Below are 21,395 nucleotides of genomic sequence, written 5' to 3' on the forward strand. Positions count from 1 at the left end.
GCTTTTAAATGGTTTTTAATTCAAGGTATGGCCTAGGGTTTGTAGCTAGACACCTCAGCTGCTTGGCATTCATGGCAGTTATTTGTGAATGAAATTATTTGTGAATGAACCCCAGACATCAGGAGTGAGTGAACAAGCACCTTACTGACACAACTGTCTCCTTTCCCAGCTCTCTGTGACATGCATCCAATGAGAGCGCTGTTTCTCATCCCCAGAAACCCTCCTCCCAGGCTGAAGTCAAAAAAATGGTAAGCGATGTGTGGATCTCTGTCTCCCTCTCTCTGTGCCTCCCTCTCCTTCCCTCTCTCCCTTCCTCCCTCTCTCCTTTTTTCCCTCCCTCCTTCTCTTCCTCCCTTCTTCTCTTCCTCCCTCTTTCTTCCTCCTTCTCTCCCTCCCTCCTTCTTTTCCTTGTTCCCTCTTTTCCCCCCTCCCTCGTTCTCTCCCTCCTTCTCTTCCTCCCTCTCTTCCTGCATCCTTCTCTCCCTCACTCCCTCCTCCTTTTCCTCGATCCCTCTTTCCCTCCCACCCTCCTTTCCTCCCTCTTTCCCTCTCTTCTTTGTTCCCTCCCTCCCTCCTTCCCTCTCTTCCCCTTCCCTACTCCTTTTCTTCTCTCTCCCCCACTATAGTTTTACTTTATTCTGGAATAAAGTAGAATTCTAACTTGAGTACTACAAAGGCCAGCACCTTCAAACAGTCTGAAGGGCACTGATTTTGTCTGTTGTTGTTCATCTTTGAGTTCCAGCCTAATCACAAGTGACAGCTGGAAGCTCCAGAATACAGAGAAAAGGCTATAGTTTAGTACTGAAACCTCTTTTAAGCATAATGTGTTGCAGAACATTTTCTTCCTAAAATGGCAGAACTGTGTGGAAAGCCCTCTGATAGTAGATTTTCACACTGCTGAAGGGTGTCTGGGCTGCAGTGCATGTTAGCAGATCTCATGACTTATGAGGACCGTTTGAACTGAGGAGCTTGAAGCATTCTGGGTAATAGAGTAAGATCCTGTCTGAAAAAGGGGCAGTTAGCCGCACCTTTTCATTCTGAAGAGCAGGCTACCAGAACGGCCCTTTGCTCCTGCACAGCCGGCTCCTTCTCTTGCTGCGTTTCTGAGTGTGTCCTGCAGAAGGCTGACTCCTGTGGAAGGCGGGCATGATGACCCTCTGAGCAAAGTGCTTAGAATCACAGCTGTGCAGGCTGGTGCTTTGCCTAATTTTACATCTTTAAGGGAAGGCCAGTGTCTGTGTGTGGGAGGGAGGCTGAGAGTTTTGTCTGCACTGAAGTGCCCCAGGCCCTGAGCCCCTCCTCCATGCAGGCCCTGAGCACCCCGTTCTACCCAGACGCCCCGTCCTCTCTCTGTGTTCACTCTCCTGATGCACAACACATTTCGCTTCACCGTTCCTAGCTTCCTTTTACTGGAAAGATCTTTTCCCATTCTTTATACACTCTTTAGCCATAATTGGTTCTGAGTAACAGAACCACCTAATTCCACGAAGCCCGTGTGTAGAGAGAATGAAAGAACCACACCGTTGCACAGACCTTGGCCCAGTTGGTTCCTGGGATTAATAAGTGAGAGCCGGTGGCTCTGGGTGTTGCTGACTCCTGGGTAGTGGACCCTTCCCAGGATCACGGGCTAGAGGACTTTAGCTCACGCTGCACCCTGTTCTCTGCTTTCCTGTCTTCCTCTTGTGACTCTGACTGGTGAGCGTCTTTCTGGGGAGTCCGCAGGTCAGTTCTCTGACTGTTCTCTGACAGTTCTCACGCTGTCCCCATCACCCCTAGCTTTGGTTGACCATTGCTGTAACTGCTGACAGGCAGAGGCAGTGGTAGATGGTGGGTGATACCTTCCGGGTCCTGAAGCCAGCCTCTCTTCAACTAGAGTAGGTAAGGCGCTACATTGGTTCATCCGCATCACTGTTCCTGGTTTTCCTGAGTTTTTGAAAAGAGAGCAGCTTCTTCCCTGTGTCGCTGTCCTCTTCCCGGATGTAAGTTTTGGTTTCCTCTTCTGGAGAAGTGGCTCTCTGGAAGAGGTCAACAGCTGATCTGCCGACAGAACTCAGCTACTGATTTTAAGGAATGTAGCAAGTACGGTTGGTTCCTAAGGGTTGTCTTGGCAGCGTGATGCGCAGGAGTCTTCGAAGTTAGGGATTCAGACTCGAAACTTAGGATGTTGGTTTAGTGAGTCAGTGCTGGTTTCTGCGGTCACGTCTGTGGACAAGCTTGGTGGGTACAGGGCTAATGATCTTGTTAGATACTCTAAGCATCACGCACACTGTCACGCTCCTCTTCACGCCTAGACCTGTCTGTGAGGTGATGGCAGACCTTGTTCCATTCTCTTTACTTTTTGTAATAGTATCAGGAAGTGGCTCATCCGTCGCGGACACTTTTGCTTTAAAGCTCATATTCCGAGCCCTGAAAGCTGTCTTGTTCCCTCTGTGAAAGAGCAAATATTCTACCTTCAGTTTATGCTCAACCCACCGAGGCGGGCCCTTGCTCTCTCAGGGTTCGTTCTTGTTCTCTGGACATGGTCAGCTGACCTCCCTCCGGCCCCTCCCGCATGAGGCCCTCTCCTGTTCCTGTCTCCTCCTGCCCCAGGATGTAAAGGCTAGTGAATCACAGCAGACTTAGGCCGTGCTCCTTCGTTAGGGCCGTTGGTGGTATATGGTTAGGGCAGCGGCGCTGAATGTGAACCACACTGATTTGTGTGCTGGCCGGATGGCCCTCGGCCTCCTGGCAGGTGTTTCCGAGCTTTGCTTCTCTGCTAGAGGTTTGATGGTGTGCTCCCTCCTACAGGTCAAAGAAGTTCTTCAGCTTCATAGAGGGCTGCCTGGTGAAGAACTACATGCAGCGGCCCTCGACAGAGCAGCTGCTGAAGCACCCTTTCATAAGGGATCAGCCCAATGAGAGGCAGGTTCGAATCCAGCTGAAGGATCATATAGACCGGACCAGAAAGAAGAGAGGGGAGAAAGGTACTGAGGCTCCTCTTGTTTTCCTTCTGTGAATACCTGCCCTTTCCCATGTGCCCTCCACCCTCGGGTCCTCCTTCCTGTCACGTGTGCTCCTCAACCCTCCTGTTGCTACACCAGAGTGAGGCTGCTGCCAGTTACTTCTCCTCAACAGCCTTATCCCCCTCAGGGGCACCGTCTGCTTTTATGTCACATACACACTGACACACATAGGTAAACACTGCCAAGTAGCACCTCCTAGAACAAGCAATATTTGACTCCCTGAGTCTGGGTCATGTCCCTTATTTTACGAATTGCTGGGTACATTCATTTCCCTGTAAGTGTCTTTTTTCTTTCCCCCAATGGCTACATAGAATTCCGTTGTTACAGGACCGTGCTTTCACTGATGGTCTGTTGAAGGGCTTTCAGGGTGACAGGATTTTTTTTTTTTTTTTTTTGCTATTGTCAGAAGAACAGTGATAAAGATGGATATGTACACGTGCAGGAGGACACAGCCTTTGAGGACTCTGCTGCAGAGAGGGGTCGCTGGTGTTTTTATTTGGCTTTTTGAGAGGCTTTCATGTTTCACAGTAGGCCTCAGTTTACAGCCTCACCACCAGCGAGCAAAGATTTCTTTTCCCCACAATCTCACCACCATTTGTTCTTGCTGATAAGTGACCAGGGTAAGGTGGAGCCTCTGGGCAGTTTTAATTTGAATTTTTATAATGACTAGGGATTTTGAGTGCTTTTAAAGATACTTATTGGCCAGTTTATATTTTGAGAGAAGTTTATGTCATTCATTCATATCTGACATATAGCTGGCAAAAATACTCTTTTGTTTGTCCTGCTGCTACTTTACTTTGCTGTATGTAAACTTTGTAAATTATGTAATCCCATTCATTGATTCTTGGGGTAATTTTCTGTGCTTTTGGAATCCGGGTAGAAAGTTCTTGCGACCGCATCCTGAAGTGTCTTTTTCCTCAAGCATCCTTGGCATTCTATGTTTAAATTTGAAGGCTTTGCTCCACTTTGAACAGACTTGTAAACACTGATTAAGTTGTTCTTTGGCAGTTACAGGTGTGCGCGCCTGTTGATTACTCCCACGCCTCACCTGCTCCTCGCACCCTCCTCCCTGTGGCTGGATAGCCATTTTTCTCAGTTTCTGTTGTTTTAAAGATTTCTTATGCATGTGCACCTGCAGGCCATAAGAGGGCGCCAGATCTCATTGTAGACGGTTGTGAGCTGCCATGTGGTTGCTGGGAATTGAACTCAGGACCTCTGGAAGAGCAGGCAATGCTCTTAATCTCTGAGCCATCTCTCTGGCCCCACTGTTTGCTTGACTAGGCTGTTTCTCCCCTGCAGCACATGCTTCTAACACCTTTGTTAAATCTTAGGTGGCCGCAGCTGTGGCTGTGTATCTGGACCCTCTGTCTAGTCGTCGTCCTCGGGTCTGTTTTTCCCGGTGCCGTGCTTTGTCACTGTTCCTCTAGCATAGTGTGTGGCCAGCTGTGCACTTCCTGTTAGAATTACTTGGCTGCTCCGAGTCTTCCGTCACATAGCAAGTTTCTGGATCTTTTTCTCTTTAACATGGGAAGGTTTTTCCCTGCGGTGTCATCATCAGGAGACTTAGAGTTCTATTGCAGAGGCCTCGCACTTCCTTGGCCAGCTTTATTCCTGGATGCTGTTATCTCTTTCGCAGTAAGGTTGCTGTTGATATATAGGGAAGCAACTGGGTTTTATATGCTAATTTTGTATGCTGAAAGTTGACGAAAAGTGTTTATCAGATCTGAGTTTGATGGTAGGGTTGTTAAGGAGAGGATGTGGTGTCTGAGATTAACAGTCTTTTGACTTGTTTCTTACGTGTTTTTCTAATGGCTTACCATTTTAGCTGGGTGGGATTGAAACATTATATTAAATAAGTGTGCGGTTCTAGACTTTGAGGATTTGCTGCTTGTCCCCATCTGGTAGAGCATTACTTGTAGGTTTGCCGTGTGTAACCTTTGCTATTTAGATGTGTATTCTGAAGTTTGTGTTCCTAACTTCTTCAGGACGGTGTTTTTTTAGAAGGTGGGCATCTCTGTAGCCCAAGCTTGCAGATTCACAGCGCTGCTTCTTTCTCAGCCTCTCATGTGCTGGGATGGCTGTGTACCGTGATGTGGGCTCCTCAGGAAGACACATTTAACTTTGTCTAATGCCGTGTCTGCACTTGAGCTCTGTCCTGAAGTTCATTTATGTCATATCTTACATTGCTTGTTTTGCGCCGCTCTGTGTCCTTAGATAAAACCGTTTGGGTTGTGGTATCTGGTTTAATACATTCTGGAATACAGTCTTTGAGTATTTTGTTGAAGAATTTTTCACCCAGTATGCATTAGAGAAATTGGCCTTTAATGTTCTTATTATATCTTTATTCAGTCTTGCTGGTAGGGTTATCTTGGCCTGACAGAATGAGTTCACCAGAGTTATTCCCCTTCTTTTTGGTAGACTGTGAGAGTTCTGGTGTTAGGTCCTCTAAGTATTTGGCACAGCCTGCGCTGCATTTGTCTGGCCCTGGACTTTGTTTTATAAGCCTTCTTCTCACTGCTCTGGTCTCTGGGCTTGTTAAGGGCCTAGCTAAAGGCTTGTGTCTTACAGATTAAAGTGTGGTAAATTGTAGGCCTTTAGAAATTAATTCCTTTCTTCTGTGTTTTCCAGCCTTTGGAATATAAGTTTTCAAAGCATTCTCTAATGATCTTTTGGATTTCATTGGCTCTATGGTGACAACTTGCTTTTCATCTTTATTTTTATTAATTTGGCCTTTTTCTCTGCTTTTATTAGTTTAACTAGGAGTTAATCTCAATGAACTAGATCTTTTGATTAGTTTCATGCATTGTTCTTTCTGTGTCTGTTTCATTTCTTTCTGCTCTGGCCTTAATCTCTTGTCATGTGCTAGGTTTTGTTTTAGCGTCCTGTTTTTTCGAAAGCTTTACTTGAGGTCCCTGAATTTTTACCATCTTACCGACAGTAGTAAGCGTCTCTCCGGGTTCCCGGGCGGTACACAGAGGGGCAGGAGATGACCATCTTTCATTCGCTTCACTCAGAAGAGTGTGGTTTGGGAGCCAAGGCTTCTTGGCTGTTGGTTATTTCTACGTGTGTTTCACCGTGGTCTGGCAGCAGAAAGGGAGTCTGTCTGCTCACCTCTCCCTGTCTACCTGTCTGTGTGTTGGTCAGTTTTAGGTCAGATTTTGTGTGAAGATGGAATAACCAGTAGATATTGGTAAACTCAGTTGACTCATGGCGTAGCTCAGCTCTAAAGTATCTGTCGTGGGTTTGAGTGTGGAGGAACTGTGTACGTATGCCTGGTGGGTATTGGCTCACGCAGTGAAATTCTGTCAGGACCTTTCACAACACTGTTCATGAGTGAATCTTCATAATTATTAGATGTTCCTGGTGAGTTGTTCCTTTCTTAGCTCTTATTGCTTGACTTTATTCTTCTGACTTTGGTGTCAGAGTAACTGTATCAGATACAGCATTAGCTCTGTCTGCTTGTGCACACAATCCTTTGTGTGGTCAGTTGATTTCTAGCCTCCACCTCAGTTTTTGGGCATCTTTGCTAGCTAAGTGTATTTCTGGGAGACAGCAGTCAACAGGTGTGGTTGAGGCCACACCTCAAAGGAAAAGTTCCATCCCTTCCCCAGCAGTGATGGGTGGCCGATAGCTTCTCAGTAAGGGTGAGGCCTGGCACCTCCCCATGTGTGCCGTGCTGGGATGGTGGCTTGAGTGGTCTTGTCCAGTCTTGTACAGGCAGCTGCAGCCGTGGATGTGGCCGTATGCCACATCCCGAAGATGGCACCCGTAGCTTCTCCTCACCCTCAGCCTTTAATACTCTTCCTGCCTCCTCCTCGGTGAGGTTTCGGGAATGTTTAGTTCTGTTACTGCTGCAAAATGCATACTTCATGTTTCCTTTACCTCCATCTGGCAAAGCTCTCTCCCGTGCACCTCACGGAACCTCAAATGGGAAAGTAATTAAACAAGTGGTTGTGCTGCCTTGGTTGGTTCGGTAGTTAAACCTCTTTGTCTTCCTGTGGACATCTGTTTATGCTGTCATCTGTGTCTGTGTCATCTGTTTTTATTTCACTGGCATTCATGACAGCTTGTTTTGTGTGAATATACTGGTGCTGTTGAGCTGTTTCCTGGTGTGGAGCCTCTCACAGATAAGCTGGTGCTGAAAGACCAGCTCTTCTGTGGGGGTGAAGCCAGCAGGGAACTTCCCAGCATGGCAGCAGCCATGAGCATTGCTTCTGTGTGTGTCCTCTGCAAGATGCTGTGTGCCCATCCTTAGACAGCCGCCAGGGCCCGTCAACTCCCATTTCTCCTGTCCTTGTCTTTCAGATGAAACCGAGTATGAGTACAGTGGGAGTGAGGAAGAAGAGGAGGAAGTGCCTGAACAGGAAGGAGAGCCAAGGTACTGACGCCACCGTGGCTGCCTTATGAGCGATGAAGCTCCGTTGACGCCAGCGTTCCGGAAGGCTCTCTAGCCACAGACGGGCCTGGCCCCCCTCCTGCCTGCCCTTCTTCTCCCCATGACAGATTTCTGTCAACAGCTCTCCACCTCAAGCTCTTACCTGGTGTTTTGGTTTTGTTTGTAACCGAGTGTTACGTTGGAGGCTGAGGAAATGGTGCTTCTGACATTTCTTGCTCCAGAAGGCAGAGTGGTCCAGGTCTTTTGCGGACAGTCAGTCCTGCCACAGAGCAGCATCGGTTCAGTCCTGCAGGGCCTCTGTTGCCAGACTCCTTCCGGGAGCCTTGTGTCCCTCTGTGCATATGTGGTTGCCAGCGTTTGGCCCCCTCGGAGTGTGTTCTGCCTGGCCAAAGGTTGAAAGAGCGGATTTACTTGGTCACATTTTTCCTTCGTGGGTTTGCCTGACTGTCGTTTCACCTGGCCTCACGTATGCCTGAGTACTAAACAAAACTAAGAGCGAAGGTCGTGTTGAGACCTGTGGGAGCCATGTGCTGGGAACGGGAGGTCGAATTCTTAGACTAACTTAAACAGAAGATAGAGTCCATTTCAATCTACAGTTTCAGAGAAGTTAGAATTGATGTCGTGAGCGATGGAACGGCTCTTCGGGAGCCCAGTGGCACGTGTGTGCGATGCACAGTGCGTGTATAGGAGGAGGAGTTTATGGTTTGTGTCTTGGGGTTCCGTGTAATATGAGCTTGCAGCGCAGCAGTCCCCAAAGCAGGAAAGATGTGAGCCAAGGTTTCTGTGCAAGCCCATTCGCAAGGGCCTGCTGCCACCTCGACCATAAAACATCGTGGCAGAGTGCAGAGCTGGCCTGGTGCTGGCCAGAGGGAATGAAGGACTGATCAGTGAGCGCTGCCCTTTCTTTGTAATCATGGAAAATGAGAGGGCCAGCGTGAGACCGGGACACGTGAGACAGGTGAGCTCAGCCTTACGCTGTCACCTGAACTGATGTGAGAGGCCTAGGTAGAAATGCTCGGCCACCAGGAGGGAGCTTTCAGACATTACAAATGATAGAGGAAGGTGCAAGGCCTCTGAGCGGTGGGCGGAGTCACCTGGGGGGTGGGGTCATCCTGCTGGACACCTTGCCTGAAGCCTGGGCTCAGGAAGCAGGCTGGGGAAGAGGACTAGGAGCCCAGGCTGGTCACGCGCCCAGAGGCCGATGTGACAGAGCCTGATGGCCCTGTCCCCCCGCAGCTCCATCGTCAACGTGCCTGGAGAGTCTACCCTGCGCCGGGATTTCCTGAGGCTGCAGCAGGAGAACAAGGAGCGCTCCGAGGCCCTGCGCAGGCAGCAGCTTCTGCAGGAGCAGCAGCTCCGGGAGCAGGAGGAGTATAAGAGGCAGCTACTGGCCGAGCGGCAGAAGCGGATTGAGCAGCAGAAGGAGCAGAGGCGGCGGCTGGAGGAGGTAGGAAGCTCCGTGTCGGTTCCTCCTCCTTGCCCGTCTCCACATCTGCTGGGGAGACGCGAGGCCACAGGTCCACAGCCTGATGCAGCGCAGCAGAGCCTGCGGAGGGATGTGTGGCCATGCACCATCAGGCCTCACATTCTCGAGGCCCTGGGAATGGGTTTCTTGTTAAACGTGCCGAGGAGCTGCCTGTCACTTAGACGTATTTGATGCAGAACTGCTGGTCCTCAAGATGGCCCTAGAGCAGCTTGCTGGAGTGCTTCTGTGGTGCTCAGATTGACTCACTTATACTTGACCTAACTCCTTTGCCATTTCTTGGCGGCTGTACCCCAATTTTCTATTTTTCTGAAACCTCAGACTTTTTCTTATGAAAAATATTGCTCCCTAAATGCAATCCCTTTGGGGTGGATTTAAGAGTAAGAAAAATTGAGGCCAGTGAGATGATTCCACAGATTAGGTACTTGCTACCCTGCGTGGCGACCAGTTTGACTGCCCCCTCCCCCATCCCGGGTGGTGTGGAGAACCAACCCCAGCAAGCTGTCCTGATGTCATACGTGTGCTTGCACACACCCCACATACACATGTAAATGTTTTGGTTTTAAGAGAAATTCAGAATGTAGAATAGTCAGTAAGATTAACTGCAGTTTGTGGCAGGGAAGTACAGGGTGCACCAAGTTCATTTAAGCCATTAGTGTTAACTAGTATCAGTGTTGGTGATATAGTTATTTATAGGTTAATTTTATTTCTAACTCACAAACATGTACGATTTCCCTGTAATTCCCTTGAGAACCAAAACTTTGATTTTCTTTTCTTGACCATCTCCTACTTCATACACCTCTAAGTTCTCTTTCATCGCTTGTTTCTATTTGCTTTAAACATTTTTTTAACCTTTGTTTTCTCTAGCAGAAGAACCATCAAAAAGCCCTGCAGTGACATGCTCGGTGGGATTTAGATTAATAACAGACACTCGCAGGTTGTGGATTAGTCTGTGCTGTCACGGTTGATGTGCTCTGGGGAGGACCAGTGCTCTCGCTGGGGGAGGTGATGGGAGTATGTAGCTAGGACTCCAGGAAGAGAACTCGCTAGTGTTCGTAACTTTTAAACGTTCACTTGCAGTCCTCTGTGAGATCTTTCCTGAGGCTGCATTCACCACTAGATGAACAGCACAAAACTGGAATGAGTTTGCGGCCTGCACGGTCCAGGATGGGTGGCGCCCACCATGTCCCGGGACACTGCCCACTGCCCGGGCGGGTGGCCTGGTTCCCCGGGGCTCCAGACTCTCCACCGTCTAGTCCCTGAGACAGGCACCGTCATCTTGTTTCTCAGGAAGCAGGTCCTCGGGAGTTAGACTGGCTGCCTCAGTGTTTCCGTTATTCTCTGTTAGGCCACCCTCAGGGCCCCTACATGCAGTGGACTGTCTGTTCCTCTCCTGAAGGTGACTTAGACATGGAGAGGGAAAAGGGACCTAAACATAGCCATTCCTTCATAGAACTTAAATTTCTAAAAATGTTTTACTTGAAGCCAAGAAGAAAATGCTTTTTGAAAGCTTTCAGTTGATAATTGAGTTTTTTTTAAGGTTTATTAATTTTATGCGTATGAATGTTTGACCTGCTTGTATGTATTGCACCATGTGCCTGTCATGCTCACAGTGACCAGAAGAGAGCATCAGGTCCCTGTGTTTGATCTATAGATGGTTGTGAGCCACCATATGGGCGCTGGGAACTGAGCCGGGGCCTCTGGAAGAGCAGCCAGGGCACTTCACCTCTAAGCCGTTTCTCCAGCCCTAGAGGCAGGTTTCTGTGTTTCAGAGACATTATCTTTGTCTTCTTCCTGATAATATATTTTAATTAAATTTAGTGGTTTTTTAACTTAAACTAATTGAATAAAAGGTCATGTTGACTTGGCTCTGTCACTGGGCGTGGCATGGCGTGCAGCACAGAGTGGACGTTAGAGCCAGCCAGCATGGCTGTGTTAGCAGAGGCTTTGGCTGGGGACATTGGGCAAATCATTTCCTGACACTACAGTAGGGGTGAGGTTCCGACTCCTTAGGGTTTTGAAGACAATTATACTTAGGTACGACAGATATAGATTTTTAAATGTTTAGTTTCTGACACAAAGCCAGAGACATAGAAGCTCCCAGTTCTCTCCCAGGTCGCAGTGAGGTGTCCCTGGCAGGAATAGAAGTGTTTGGTTTGTTGTTGCTAATGTCGATTTTGTTTTGTCTTTCTCATGCATGCTTCTCAGTTTTCAGTATTTGCTTTCTTTGTCCTTTTCTCTACCCTTTATTCATTTCTTTCTTTTCGGTCTGACTTTTGGTCCTGGATAGTTAGTGATGCCCATGACTGAAGGTCTTGCTGACCTCTAGGTTAGACAGTAGGTGTTACGGGTGATGGCTTCCTGCGTGGAAACCAGGGCAGCGGTGATGGGGTGACCAGGGCACGCATGGGATACTGGCCGTGCAGGCAGGGTCAGACACACCTGCTCGTCACGGCAGCGCATCTCAGCTGAGCTGGCAGCCCCGGTAACTGCATGCTTCTACTTCTGCAGCAACAGCGGCGAGAGCGGGAGGCCAGGAGGCAGCAGGAGCGCGAGCAGCGGAGGCGCGAGCAGGAGGAGAAGAGGCGCCTGGAGGAACTGGAGCGCAGGCGCAAGGAGGAGGAGGAGCGGAGGCGGGCGGAGGAGGAGAAGAGGAGAGTGGAGCGGGAGCAGGTGAGGCCTCGGGAACGCTGGTTCCTCATCCTGGAGAGCTGCGGACCGGGGCAGAGGAACGCACACAGGTGTACAGCCCCCGGCACGTGTGTGCACACTCAGAGGCCTAGGTGTCTAAACACAACGGAAACACCAACAACTTGACTCCTCTCTTCCAAAAGTATAACAACAGTCACAGGTTAGAGACCCTTTGAAACTAGCCGGAGTCTGAAGAGTGCCGTGCTCTGAGCTCCGGGTGTCTGGGTGATACTAACCTTCGGAGAGGGAAAGTAAAACCAGTGTAAGGAAGTTTCTTATAAATGTTTGAAATACCTAGTGGCTGAGTGAGTGCTACAGTACAAGTTTGCACACACACACACACACACACACACACACACACACACACACGTACACATTTGTAGCATTAAAGATTTTTGTATAGCTAATGAAAAAGTGTTTTATTGCTTGTATAGCTTATCTGCAAACTTCATAAACTGTGCAGGCAGAAGGTAACTTTCTTAGTTTCTTTCACTCTCCTGTCTTTGAAATGACCGTTCTGGGTCTTGAGCTTTGAGTAAAGGACACCGGTGAACGGGAGTCGTTTTGAGGAGTGCGTGGAGTTCAGGGTTAGAGGACTTACAGACCGTGACTTTATCCTCGGCGTGTGGTGGTCCAGCCACTGTCCTTGGTGCTCCCTGACCTCGAGTCTGACCTTGGGTGTGCGCAGGCACCCCGTTTCCCAGAGCCTCACCTCCGTGCTGTCGCCTGCCCGCTGCTGTCTCCCTCTTGCTTCTCACAGTGGTGCTTATCTGTGTATGGTAGTTAAGTATTAATATTTTTATCATGTTTATGCCCGAGTGCTAAGAAGTTGTGAAAATGCTCCTTGTCGAGAGGTCACCTGGGCGTGTGACCGCGTGTGACTGTGACGAGAAGCTTGGTGACACTTCACCTGTAATGCGGTGTTGGTGCTTGTCACGAGCTTGTGAGCGATGGCTGAGCAGCTCTTCTAGAGGAGCCTGGCTTAGTTCTCATCACTGCATGGCCCCTCACAGCGTGTGTAACTCCAGTTCAGGGATCAGTGTGCCTTTCCTGATCCCAACAGTGCATACATACGGTATGCAGGCACAACACTCACAAATACAAAATATACATAAATCTTGAGAACTTTGGGAAAAATTGAGAATAGCAAGTGCCCTGCCCTTTAAGGGTTCCTTAAGCTGGTTGTTTTACTCCAGTTTTCTTTTCTGAATTCACACTGTTTCTCTGTTAAACTCGCTGAAGTGAATGTTGCATTCCTGTGCAAGTGTATGTGTCCTGTCCTCTGTGCTCACTGTGTGTCCAGCATTTTTTTGAGTAGACACTGTGGTTTTCCCCGATTTTCTTGCATTTTAAAGTCAGAAACAACAAAAAAATATAGTAACTTGATCTTTCTGGTTTGGATTTAACTCTTTTTTTTTTTTTTTTTTTTCAAAAAATAAGTGACTTGGGACTCATACTCCCTTTCTCAGACAGCTAAGGCCGCATGTTCATCAGGGAGCACTTGGTGCTCGAGTGACCGCAGGGTCAGGCACTAGCTAAAGCCACCTGGCTTTGGGGGTTCAGTTTGGTGGAAGTGTCTGCGGGTCACTGTTTCTCTGCTGTCTGCTGGCTCCTGAGCAGAACTGTTGGTTACCTTAAACTTTGTTCAGCCCGAGTCTTTGGCTCATTTTGCTTCAAGGATGTGCCTTGAAATGGGGCTACTATAGAAACAGAACCCAACCCCTGGGCCGCTTTCCACGCCCCTCCTTTGCTTCCTCCTGGGACAGGTAGGCAGTGGTGAATGTCAGGGTGGTGGTGGTGGTTGTTCCCCCATGGAAAAGAAGGTGTCCTATAAAAAGCTGTTCTCTTGAGAAGAGTTCCTGTCTAGCTCACGGTCCGTTTCTCGGGCGAGAGAGCAGATCGTGGAAGGCTAAAAGTGTGCAGTGGCTTGTCCTCGGTGGACCCGGGTGCAGACTCTGGACGTCTTTGTCCAGCTACGATGTGTGTGACTTCAGGGTTGAGTGTGCTCCTGCCTCTCACATACCCCTTCCCAGTGCTGGAGCTTGAGCTGAGGGCTTTAAGCGTGGCAGGGTGTGTGCTCCGCTTTTGATGACCCGTTCCCATCGTGATGCAGTGGCCATTTTTCTCCCACTGTCATGGCGTCATCAGTCCGCCGTGTGTGCCCGTGCACACAAGCTCGTCACTGAGAGCTTGGTCAGTTTACTTGTAGAGGCCCCCCAGGCTGTGATTCCTCGCCGCACCCTCAGCCTTCCGCCACTCCAGGCACCGTGGGAGTCATCGGCAGAAACACAGATCATGGGTGGGTTTTTGTTTTGTTTTGAAGTCTTAGATTTGGGTTTTAGTTTTCAAAAGCTGCTGGTCTGTGCTTATTTGAGAGGATGCCTTGGAAGCAGATCTTCGCTAACCAGCATCCCCGATTCTAAATAAACTCGCATTGTCCGCAGAGCCTTCCATCCCTAGGAGGAAGATGCTCTTCAGACTTCGGCATTGGGTGCAATGAGAGTGTCGCAGTGGTCCCACGCCACCGTGTGTGAGGCCGGAGTGTGTCAGACGCCGCGCACCTCTCTGCCCCACTTGAAGCCTCTCCTCAGCAGCAGGTTGTCTTTAGCTGCAGTGCCCTCCTGGGCGAGCTTGTGGTCAAGCTTGTGGGCAGTTCCTGGTTGCCTGTGCAGGAGAGGGTGCTCCTCCCGGGTGTACTGACCGCTGGGTGGTTTCCTTGTGACAGGAGTACATCAGGCGGCAGCTGGAGGAGGAGCAGCGGCACCTGGAGATCCTGCAGCAGCAGCTGCTCCAGGAGCAGGCCATGCTACTGGTAACGCCCCGCCTCCGTCCCCTTCCTTAGCCACAGGCCGTTGTCCCTCCCCGAAGTTGGCCAGCTACGGTGGCTGTCAAGGCTTTTTGGGCTTGCTGTGATGGCCAGGTTCTGGAGAAGATCTGCTCCTCTGTGGCCGTGGCACCAGGCGCAGTGTAAATTGGCCCGTGCTTAACTCCCTCTAGGAAGTTGACTCCTCTTGCTTGCTAGATTGCTGTCAGGCCTTAGGCAGAGCTTGGCACTCAGTGGATGGAAACGCTGAAGGTGTCAGGCGCACAGCGCACGCTGTAGGATTTGTGCTGAGTCTGTGTGTATGTTCCACTGTATCTCATGTTGGCTTGAATTCCTTTGCTCTGCACGATCTTACAGTTAGCAAATGCTGTCACATTTTACACAGGTAACATGCTATTAACACCCAGCCATTTTGCCTGGCTCTCACACAAGGGGAGGAAAGCGCTGTTTAAAAAAAGACAGAAGTTGAGAAGGGCTCCCGAGGAGAGCCGAGCTCGCCACGGCCCCAGATTCAGTGTCGCCCTCTCCCTCTCCAAGGAGTGCCGCTGGCGGGAGATGGAGGAGCACCGGCAGGCAGAGAGGCTCCAGAGGCAGTTGCAACAAGAACAAGCATATCTCCTGTCTCTACAGCACGACCACAGGAGGCCGCAGCCGCAGCCGCCGCCGCCGCCGCAGCCGCAGCCGGACAGGAGCAAAGCCAGCTACCATGCTCCAGAGCCCAGGCCTCCTCACTATGACCCTGCTGACAGAGCGCGCGAGGTATCTGCTTTCACTTACTGCCTATACTCTGGTCCTGAGAGAGCTCTGGGACGTTCCCTCGTGACTGTTAAGCGCTGTACCGTGAGCGCCAGGCTGGACCTTGGTGCCAGCCAGTGGCTCACCTTCGTTTTCCACACGTATGCCTCCATTAGCAAATATTAGAGGAATTGGAAAGGGAACCACGCAGAAAGAATGCTTGGTGCCATATTCTCTAGCGAGTGAGTGGGAGAAATGCTGGTCTGGCCTAGCGCTCCTGTGAGGAGGAGGTAGGCTTTCACCAGATTTCTTACGGCTTAGTTGGTGCTTAGATCGCCAGAGGGTGAGGGAGCCTCCTGCTCCCGTTCGGGCTTGGCAGAAGGGCGTGGCTAGCCTGCAGGTGCCGTCCTTCCTGTGTGCTCACCTTCACGGAGGAGAAGCAGGGAGCAGACGTTAGAGTCACGGAGCAAACCTTAGCCCTGCTTCAGCACCACTGTCCAGCTCTGTCTCACAGCTGAAGAAAACAGATCTCTCCTGCTTGTCCTGCTTTTCCTCTCGTCTCTCCTCCCCGTACTAACATGGAGCGTGTCTTCTAACTCTCCGCTGCAGGTGGAAGATAGATTTAGAAAGACTAACCACAGCTCCCCCGAGGCCCAGTCTAAGCAGACAGGCAGAGGAGCCGAGCCGCCGGTGCCGTCCCGGTCAGAGTCCTTCTCCAGCGGCAACTCCGAGTCTGTGCACCCCGCCCTGCAGAGACCAGCGGAGCCCCAGGTAGCAGCCGCAGCCTTCGCTGTGCGGGCGGCTCGGGCACCACACTTCCCACCGCCACAGCTGGAAGAGAAGAGGGCACACACTCCGCTGTAGGGAAAGGAGGGCTGCGGTCGGTCTTTTTAAGAGTTCTCCTCCGACCCGTTCAGGTGCTGCCAGGCAGCAATCTCATTTTCCCTCCTTAACTCAACAGGGAAATCCCTCCTTCTTCCTACACAGATTTTTTTATTAGGCTTTTAGGAAGTTGATTTTACTGTGTAAGCGCATCAGAAGAGAGCCGGGGCCCTTTCTCCCACACGCTTTACAGTGGTCTGCTACCTTGTGGTCTGCTGGCTGAAGGCCCTCAGAGGCCCCCCATGCAGTTTCACACATGATTCTACTTATTTGGCTGAATCAGTAGATTTTTCTGTGGAAAGAAAAGCTTAAGCAGATTCTCACCCATGTCAAGATTGGAAACAGGTTATGGCCAATGGGTTGAATATTGCTCTCCTGTAGGAGGTCAGGACAGAGGTTACAACCTTTCCTTACTCTGCCTTGTCTGAGTGCTCGGGAGAGAAGCTGCCGTGTTCTCTGGAAAGGAAAGTACAGGACAGAAGGGCTGAGCCTGCATTTCAGCCCCAAACACCGTTTCTGGCGCTCTCCCTCAAGAGGCTGCTCTGTAGTGTGGACAGCCTCAGACACACCCCTGAGCTCCCTGCTCTTGGCACTGGTGTTTGCCCTGCACCTTGCACTCACCCGAGAATTGGGGTGTGCTTTGCAGTCACAAAGCCTCCTGGGTAGTCAGCGGCTATGGCGCAGGGTTTAGACGGGTAGACCTGAGGTGGGCATTGTGTAGTGCAGCAGAGAGCCTCAGAGAGTAAAAGAAGAAGACAGTAGCATGAGATGCTGTGTAAGAGGCTACCCTGCTCCTCAGCTCCGTGCTGCGCTTCTCCCGAGATGCACAGGAGCCATCTGTCCTGAAGCTGGACCCAGCCCAAGGGTAAACTGACCTGATCAGCAGAGACCCCGGGAGCCCCTGGGTTCGGCTCCCACGTGGTTGATGGGGGTTCAGAAGCCGTCCTGCTCTTCCCCTCCCCTCCCCTACCTGGAGCGCTCCAGGCCGAGGCCCACCCTGTGGCGAGTTCTTGAGGACACACCCATGTGGCTCCTATCGCTGAGTCCCTCTACTGCTGTTCTGTGACACGTTCATTTCTGTTTTCACAGCAAACGCTGAAAACGTTTCAGTAGTATGAGGCTGTACCAAAGCTAGGTTCTCTGGCTCCACTGTGAGCCACAGGGCCTGCGTACCATGGTGTAGCCGCTGGCAGGGACTGGTTCTGCCTGCAGAAGCCAGTAAGGGAGGCCTTGTGGGAACTAGAGCTGCCGCAGCTGTCCTGTTGGTTGTTCTGCGACAGCGACAGTGCTTGCTGAAGATACTGTGTAGATTTCTGAGTAGCTTTTCAAGCAGCTGGCAAATAGTCACATTCTTCCATTCTCAGTCTGGCTGCTCAGCCCAGGGTATCTGGGGACAGGACATTTTGCTAAAGAAGTTTTAATCCTACTTTTTTTCATAACTCATAGAAGTAGTATAAATTCATCTAGGTTTTGAACATTTTGAGCATGGGAGGAAATTTTTTAAAAAGTAGATAAATTTGAGAAGTTGCTCTGCTAGTCTCGGCGTAGGAGGAGCGTGTGCGTCATCGCTGATGTGGCCTGCTTTCCGCCGCGTTCTCACTGGGGCGCGGGGAGGTCTGCAGTGTGGCACTTTCCCGTCCTGTGGGTCCCACCTCTGTCCGTGCTGACACAGATGTGCGTGCAGCATGCTCTCCTCTCGGGTCTGTAAGTGCTTCTGTTCCCTGCCGTCAGCTGTGCGCGCCTGGGCACTGTTTCCTCTGAGTGTGCATTGTTCCTTCTCTCGCCTCTCCATCGGAGCGGAACCGGGCTCCGTGCCTGGCGCCGTGCCGCCCTGATTCACATCTGCTCCTGCTCACTCCTGTTTGGGATGTAGTGCTGACCGGAAAAGCTGGCTGTGCGCAGAAGGCATTGAATGTCGTGTGTTTTGTTCTCTTGTAAGGTCCAGTGGTCCCACCTGGCATCTCTCAAGAACAATGTTTCCCCTGTGTCGAGGTCCCATTCCTTCAGTGACCCTTCTCCTCCCAAATTCGCACACCACCATCTTCGTTCTCAGGACCCATGCCCGCCCTCCCGCAGTGAGGCGCTCAGTCAGAGCTCTGACTCTAAGTCAGAGGGACCCGACCCCACCCAAAAGGCGTGGTCTAGATCAGACACTGACGAGGTGCCTCCAAGGGTAAGGAGCAGACAGACAGCGCCCTGCTGTTTCTCTTTATTCCAACTGTTTACTGTGATGATGGGAGCAGTGATGTCACAGCGGAATCTCAAAGGGACTGTGGAGGGACAGTGTCCCATACCTACACGGTCACCGTCACCCTCAGCCAATGGTCGATTAGATTTTTATTGTTACCTGTTTTTAAACATAAGTCAGTAAGAAACATTTAAGGGAAAAGTTACAAGCAACATGCTTCTTAAATTAAATAGAATTGTAGATTTATCTGGAAGCTATCCATCATTGTGTATAACATCATAAATCTTACAAGGAAAAAATGAACAAGAAAACTTTTTTTAAAAAAAAAATTAAAGCTGTTTCCTAGTTAATAGCACAAGGAAATTGAAAGGCACATTTTAGTATATTTTTCCCCTCCACCTGGAATTTGCTTCCTCTGAATGTTTTCTTGCTCCTTTGCCAGTCTTTGCTTCCTGCTAATCTATTTAAGGACCATTGTTTGATTTCTTTGAGCTTATTTTCTTGACTCTCACATCATCTCAGCAAAAGTGCTGTTGTGTGTTCCCTGCAGCTTCAGTGCAAACATCACAGCAGCGTGACAGGACTATAGAGATGTCCAGGCTGTGGACAGGAGCAGGGAGGGGCCAGGGTTGACGGTTGGGTAGTCCGCCTAAGGAGGACTGTGTTCGAGTGTGTGTGCAGAGGATAGCACTGTTCATCCCGGTCAGTCCTAACTGCTGTTCCCTGCCTGCAGGTTCCCGTGAGAACAACGTCCCGCTCCCCTGTCCTGTCCCGTCGGGATTCCCCACTGCAGGGCAGTGGACAGCAGAATAGCCAAGCAGGACAGAGAAACTCTACCAGGTACGGGAAAAATGACAGGAAGAAGTGTGCTCTGCGTGGCCGTCGCTTAGAGAGCCAGCCTCTGTCTGTGTTTATGAATGTGCCTCTTTCAACACTGAGGTTCTAGACAAAAGACGATCTGTTTCATGTAGGCGTGTGCACACACAACAGCAGCATCAAATTGATCAGTAGTAAAAAGGTTTGAATCCTGATGTGTATTGTAGTAGTTCTAAAATGAAAGTACTTTTCTCTGTGAAATGGAGGAGGGAGGATTGGGAACAGGTCCTGAGAAACTTGTGATTTGAGAGAGTTTTTCAGTCTAAAGGAAATGGTGAGGGTTTGGACTGGTGTGAAAGAATCATGATGAAGTCAGTGTTACATAGCAGTGTGCAGTAGTCTCTAAGCTGGCCTGATGGCGTCCTTGCCGAGGGTCAGGGGCTGTGTCTGTTGGCCGTATGAATTCAACTTAATTAAAATGAAATAAAATTAACACGTCACCTCCTTGGTGGTGACAGCCATGTTTCCAGGGCTCAGTCACGTGATTAATTCGAGGCTCTGACGTTTGGTCATGTGGCGTGTGCTGCGTGTTTAGCTTCCTGAAAAGCTTAGTCTGTCTCAGGTTGCCCTGAGATTAGCACTGTCAAGCGTTTGGTCGTCACTGACCTGCTCTGTGGGCAACCTGGTGCAGTTACAGTGGCCAGCTTGATGATGACCCAGGGCCTTCAGGCAAGGGCACTGCCGTCCTCCCGTGACGGTGTCCAGGGCATGGACCCCAGCATAGGTGCACTGTAGTCTGACCTCGGCAGAGAAGCCTCCCAGCTCTGTTTCCTCAGCAAAAACGGATGCGCCATGGGCATTCAGAGCCATGGAATGATGGTGAGTGAGGTCAGCCTAGAGACATAGCATTTTCTGGGTATTTCCAACCAAAAGTCTCTAGACAGGATGGAAATATTTGTAGCTGTGAACAGCCACATAGCCTTTCCTGTGAAGCACGGACTTCACATGCTTTCGAAGGAAGATACCACCTAACGCCTTCCAGTTTAGGATGTCCAGATGCTGACCCTCTCCAGTGTGCAGTGCACTGGGCATTAACTGCTGTTTGCAGGCTCTCCTCCCCTCCTCTCCTCCCCTCCTCTCTTCCCCTCCTACCCTCCTCCCCTCCTCTCCTCTCCTCCTCCCCTTCCCTCCTCTCCTCCTCTCCCCCTCTCCTCCTCTCCTCCTCCCCTCCTCTCGTCCTCCCCTCCTCTCCTCCTCCCCTCCCACATCACACACCTGTATGCCATACTGCAGTGGGCTGACACTGTTCCTCCTCTCTTCTAACAGCAGTATCGAGCCCCGGCTCCTGTGGGAGAGAGTGGAAAAGCTGGTTCCCAGGCCAGGCAGCGGCAGCTCCTCAGGGTCCAGCAACTCAGGATCCCAGCCTGGCTCCCACCCTGGCTCCCAGAGCGGCTCCGGTGAACGCTTCAGAGTGAGATGTAGGCCGCCTCTCCTGCACACTCTCTGTGGGAACAGACATGACTTTAGTGAGCAGTTAGGACAGCTCGTGTGTGAGACCGGAGCTGGCATGTCACAAAGTGGTGTTTTGACATAGATGGCTGAGGGTGACTTTACTCGGGAAGCTGGATTTCCAGGGCAGCAGAGGCCTAAACGCCTGAGCTGGGATTCGAACACCTCAATTTCAGTTTGAGGTCTGCTGCCTGTGCTCTAGGCGGTGTGCTCTGTTGATGACAGGAGTTGAAACTCCCTTTAGTTCCTCTCAGCACTCGGGAGCGCACAGTAGGTAGATGTGGGATTTTAAGTGAGACTTCACAAAGGCTGCCAGCGTCCCCCGCTTTTGCCTGGAGTTCAGCCTCCTTGGGGACCTTGCTATGGGTGGGGTCAACGGAAGTCAGCAGGGGGAAACGGGAAGCTTCGGTAGTGGGGAGTGCGTGCAGGACAGCTTATGACACGCGTGTATCCACGTGTTTCTGCCTTTTCTGTCTCTTCTGAACCTGACAGCGTCATCCAAGTCTGAAGGCTCACCATCCCAGCGCCTTGAAAATGTAGCCAAAAAGCCTGAAGAGAAAAAAGAAGTATTCCGACCCCTCAAGCCCGCTGTAAGGACTGTAAAATCAGCTGGTTCCATTTTAGGCCTGTGTGGACACTCAGTGTTCAGAGTAGGCTCACAGGGCTGGGGTATGTGGCTGCCTGTGGGAGGGCACGCTCAGTCTCTAGGAAGAAGAAGAAGAAGAAGAGAAAGAGGCCGAGACTCCCGCAGTGTTTATGGGGAAGCATGTCCTGTGCCAGGCTGCCCTTGTGGGTGTCCCTGAGGCATCTTACTTCTGACGTTCTTAGTAGGGCCGCTTTTGTTGTCTACTTCAGCCTTACAAGTATTG

At 50.5% G+C, this 21,395-nt stretch overlaps 1 protein-coding gene across 32 annotated transcripts in view; it reads left to right on the forward strand.

The window, feature by feature from the left end:
- The window catches only part of Map4k4 (mitogen-activated protein kinase kinase kinase kinase 4), a 119,991-nt gene that overhangs the window by 81,309 nt on the left and 17,287 nt on the right, over nt 1–21,395 (forward strand). For 2 of the 32 annotated variants that reach the window (XM_021658355.2, XM_021658361.2), the window contains exons 9-20: nt 170–248; nt 2,788–2,963; nt 7,308–7,380; nt 8,635–8,845; nt 11,393–11,554; nt 14,298–14,384; nt 14,934–15,155; nt 15,741–15,902; nt 17,953–18,186; nt 18,935–19,041; nt 20,344–20,495; nt 21,019–21,116. In XM_021658355.2, the coding sequence (XP_021514030.1) occupies nt 170–248; nt 2,788–2,963; nt 7,308–7,380; nt 8,635–8,845; nt 11,393–11,554; nt 14,298–14,384; nt 14,934–15,155; nt 15,741–15,902; nt 17,953–18,186; nt 18,935–19,041; nt 20,344–20,495; nt 21,019–21,116 (1,763 nt within the window). The remainder of the gene's footprint in view (nt 1–169; nt 249–2,787; nt 2,964–7,307; nt 7,381–8,634; nt 8,846–11,392; nt 11,555–14,297; nt 14,385–14,933; nt 15,156–15,740; nt 15,903–17,952; nt 18,187–18,934; nt 19,042–20,343; nt 20,496–21,018; nt 21,117–21,395) is intronic. The other 30 variants (XM_060369920.1, XM_060369931.1, XM_060369926.1 and 27 more) reach the window with 17 other exon arrangements.

This window comes from Meriones unguiculatus, chromosome 16 (genome assembly GCF_030254825.1).
Source record: "Meriones unguiculatus strain TT.TT164.6M chromosome 16, Bangor_MerUng_6.1, whole genome shotgun sequence".
In the NCBI taxonomy this organism is placed as follows: Eukaryota; Metazoa; Chordata; class Mammalia; order Rodentia; family Muridae; genus Meriones; species Meriones unguiculatus.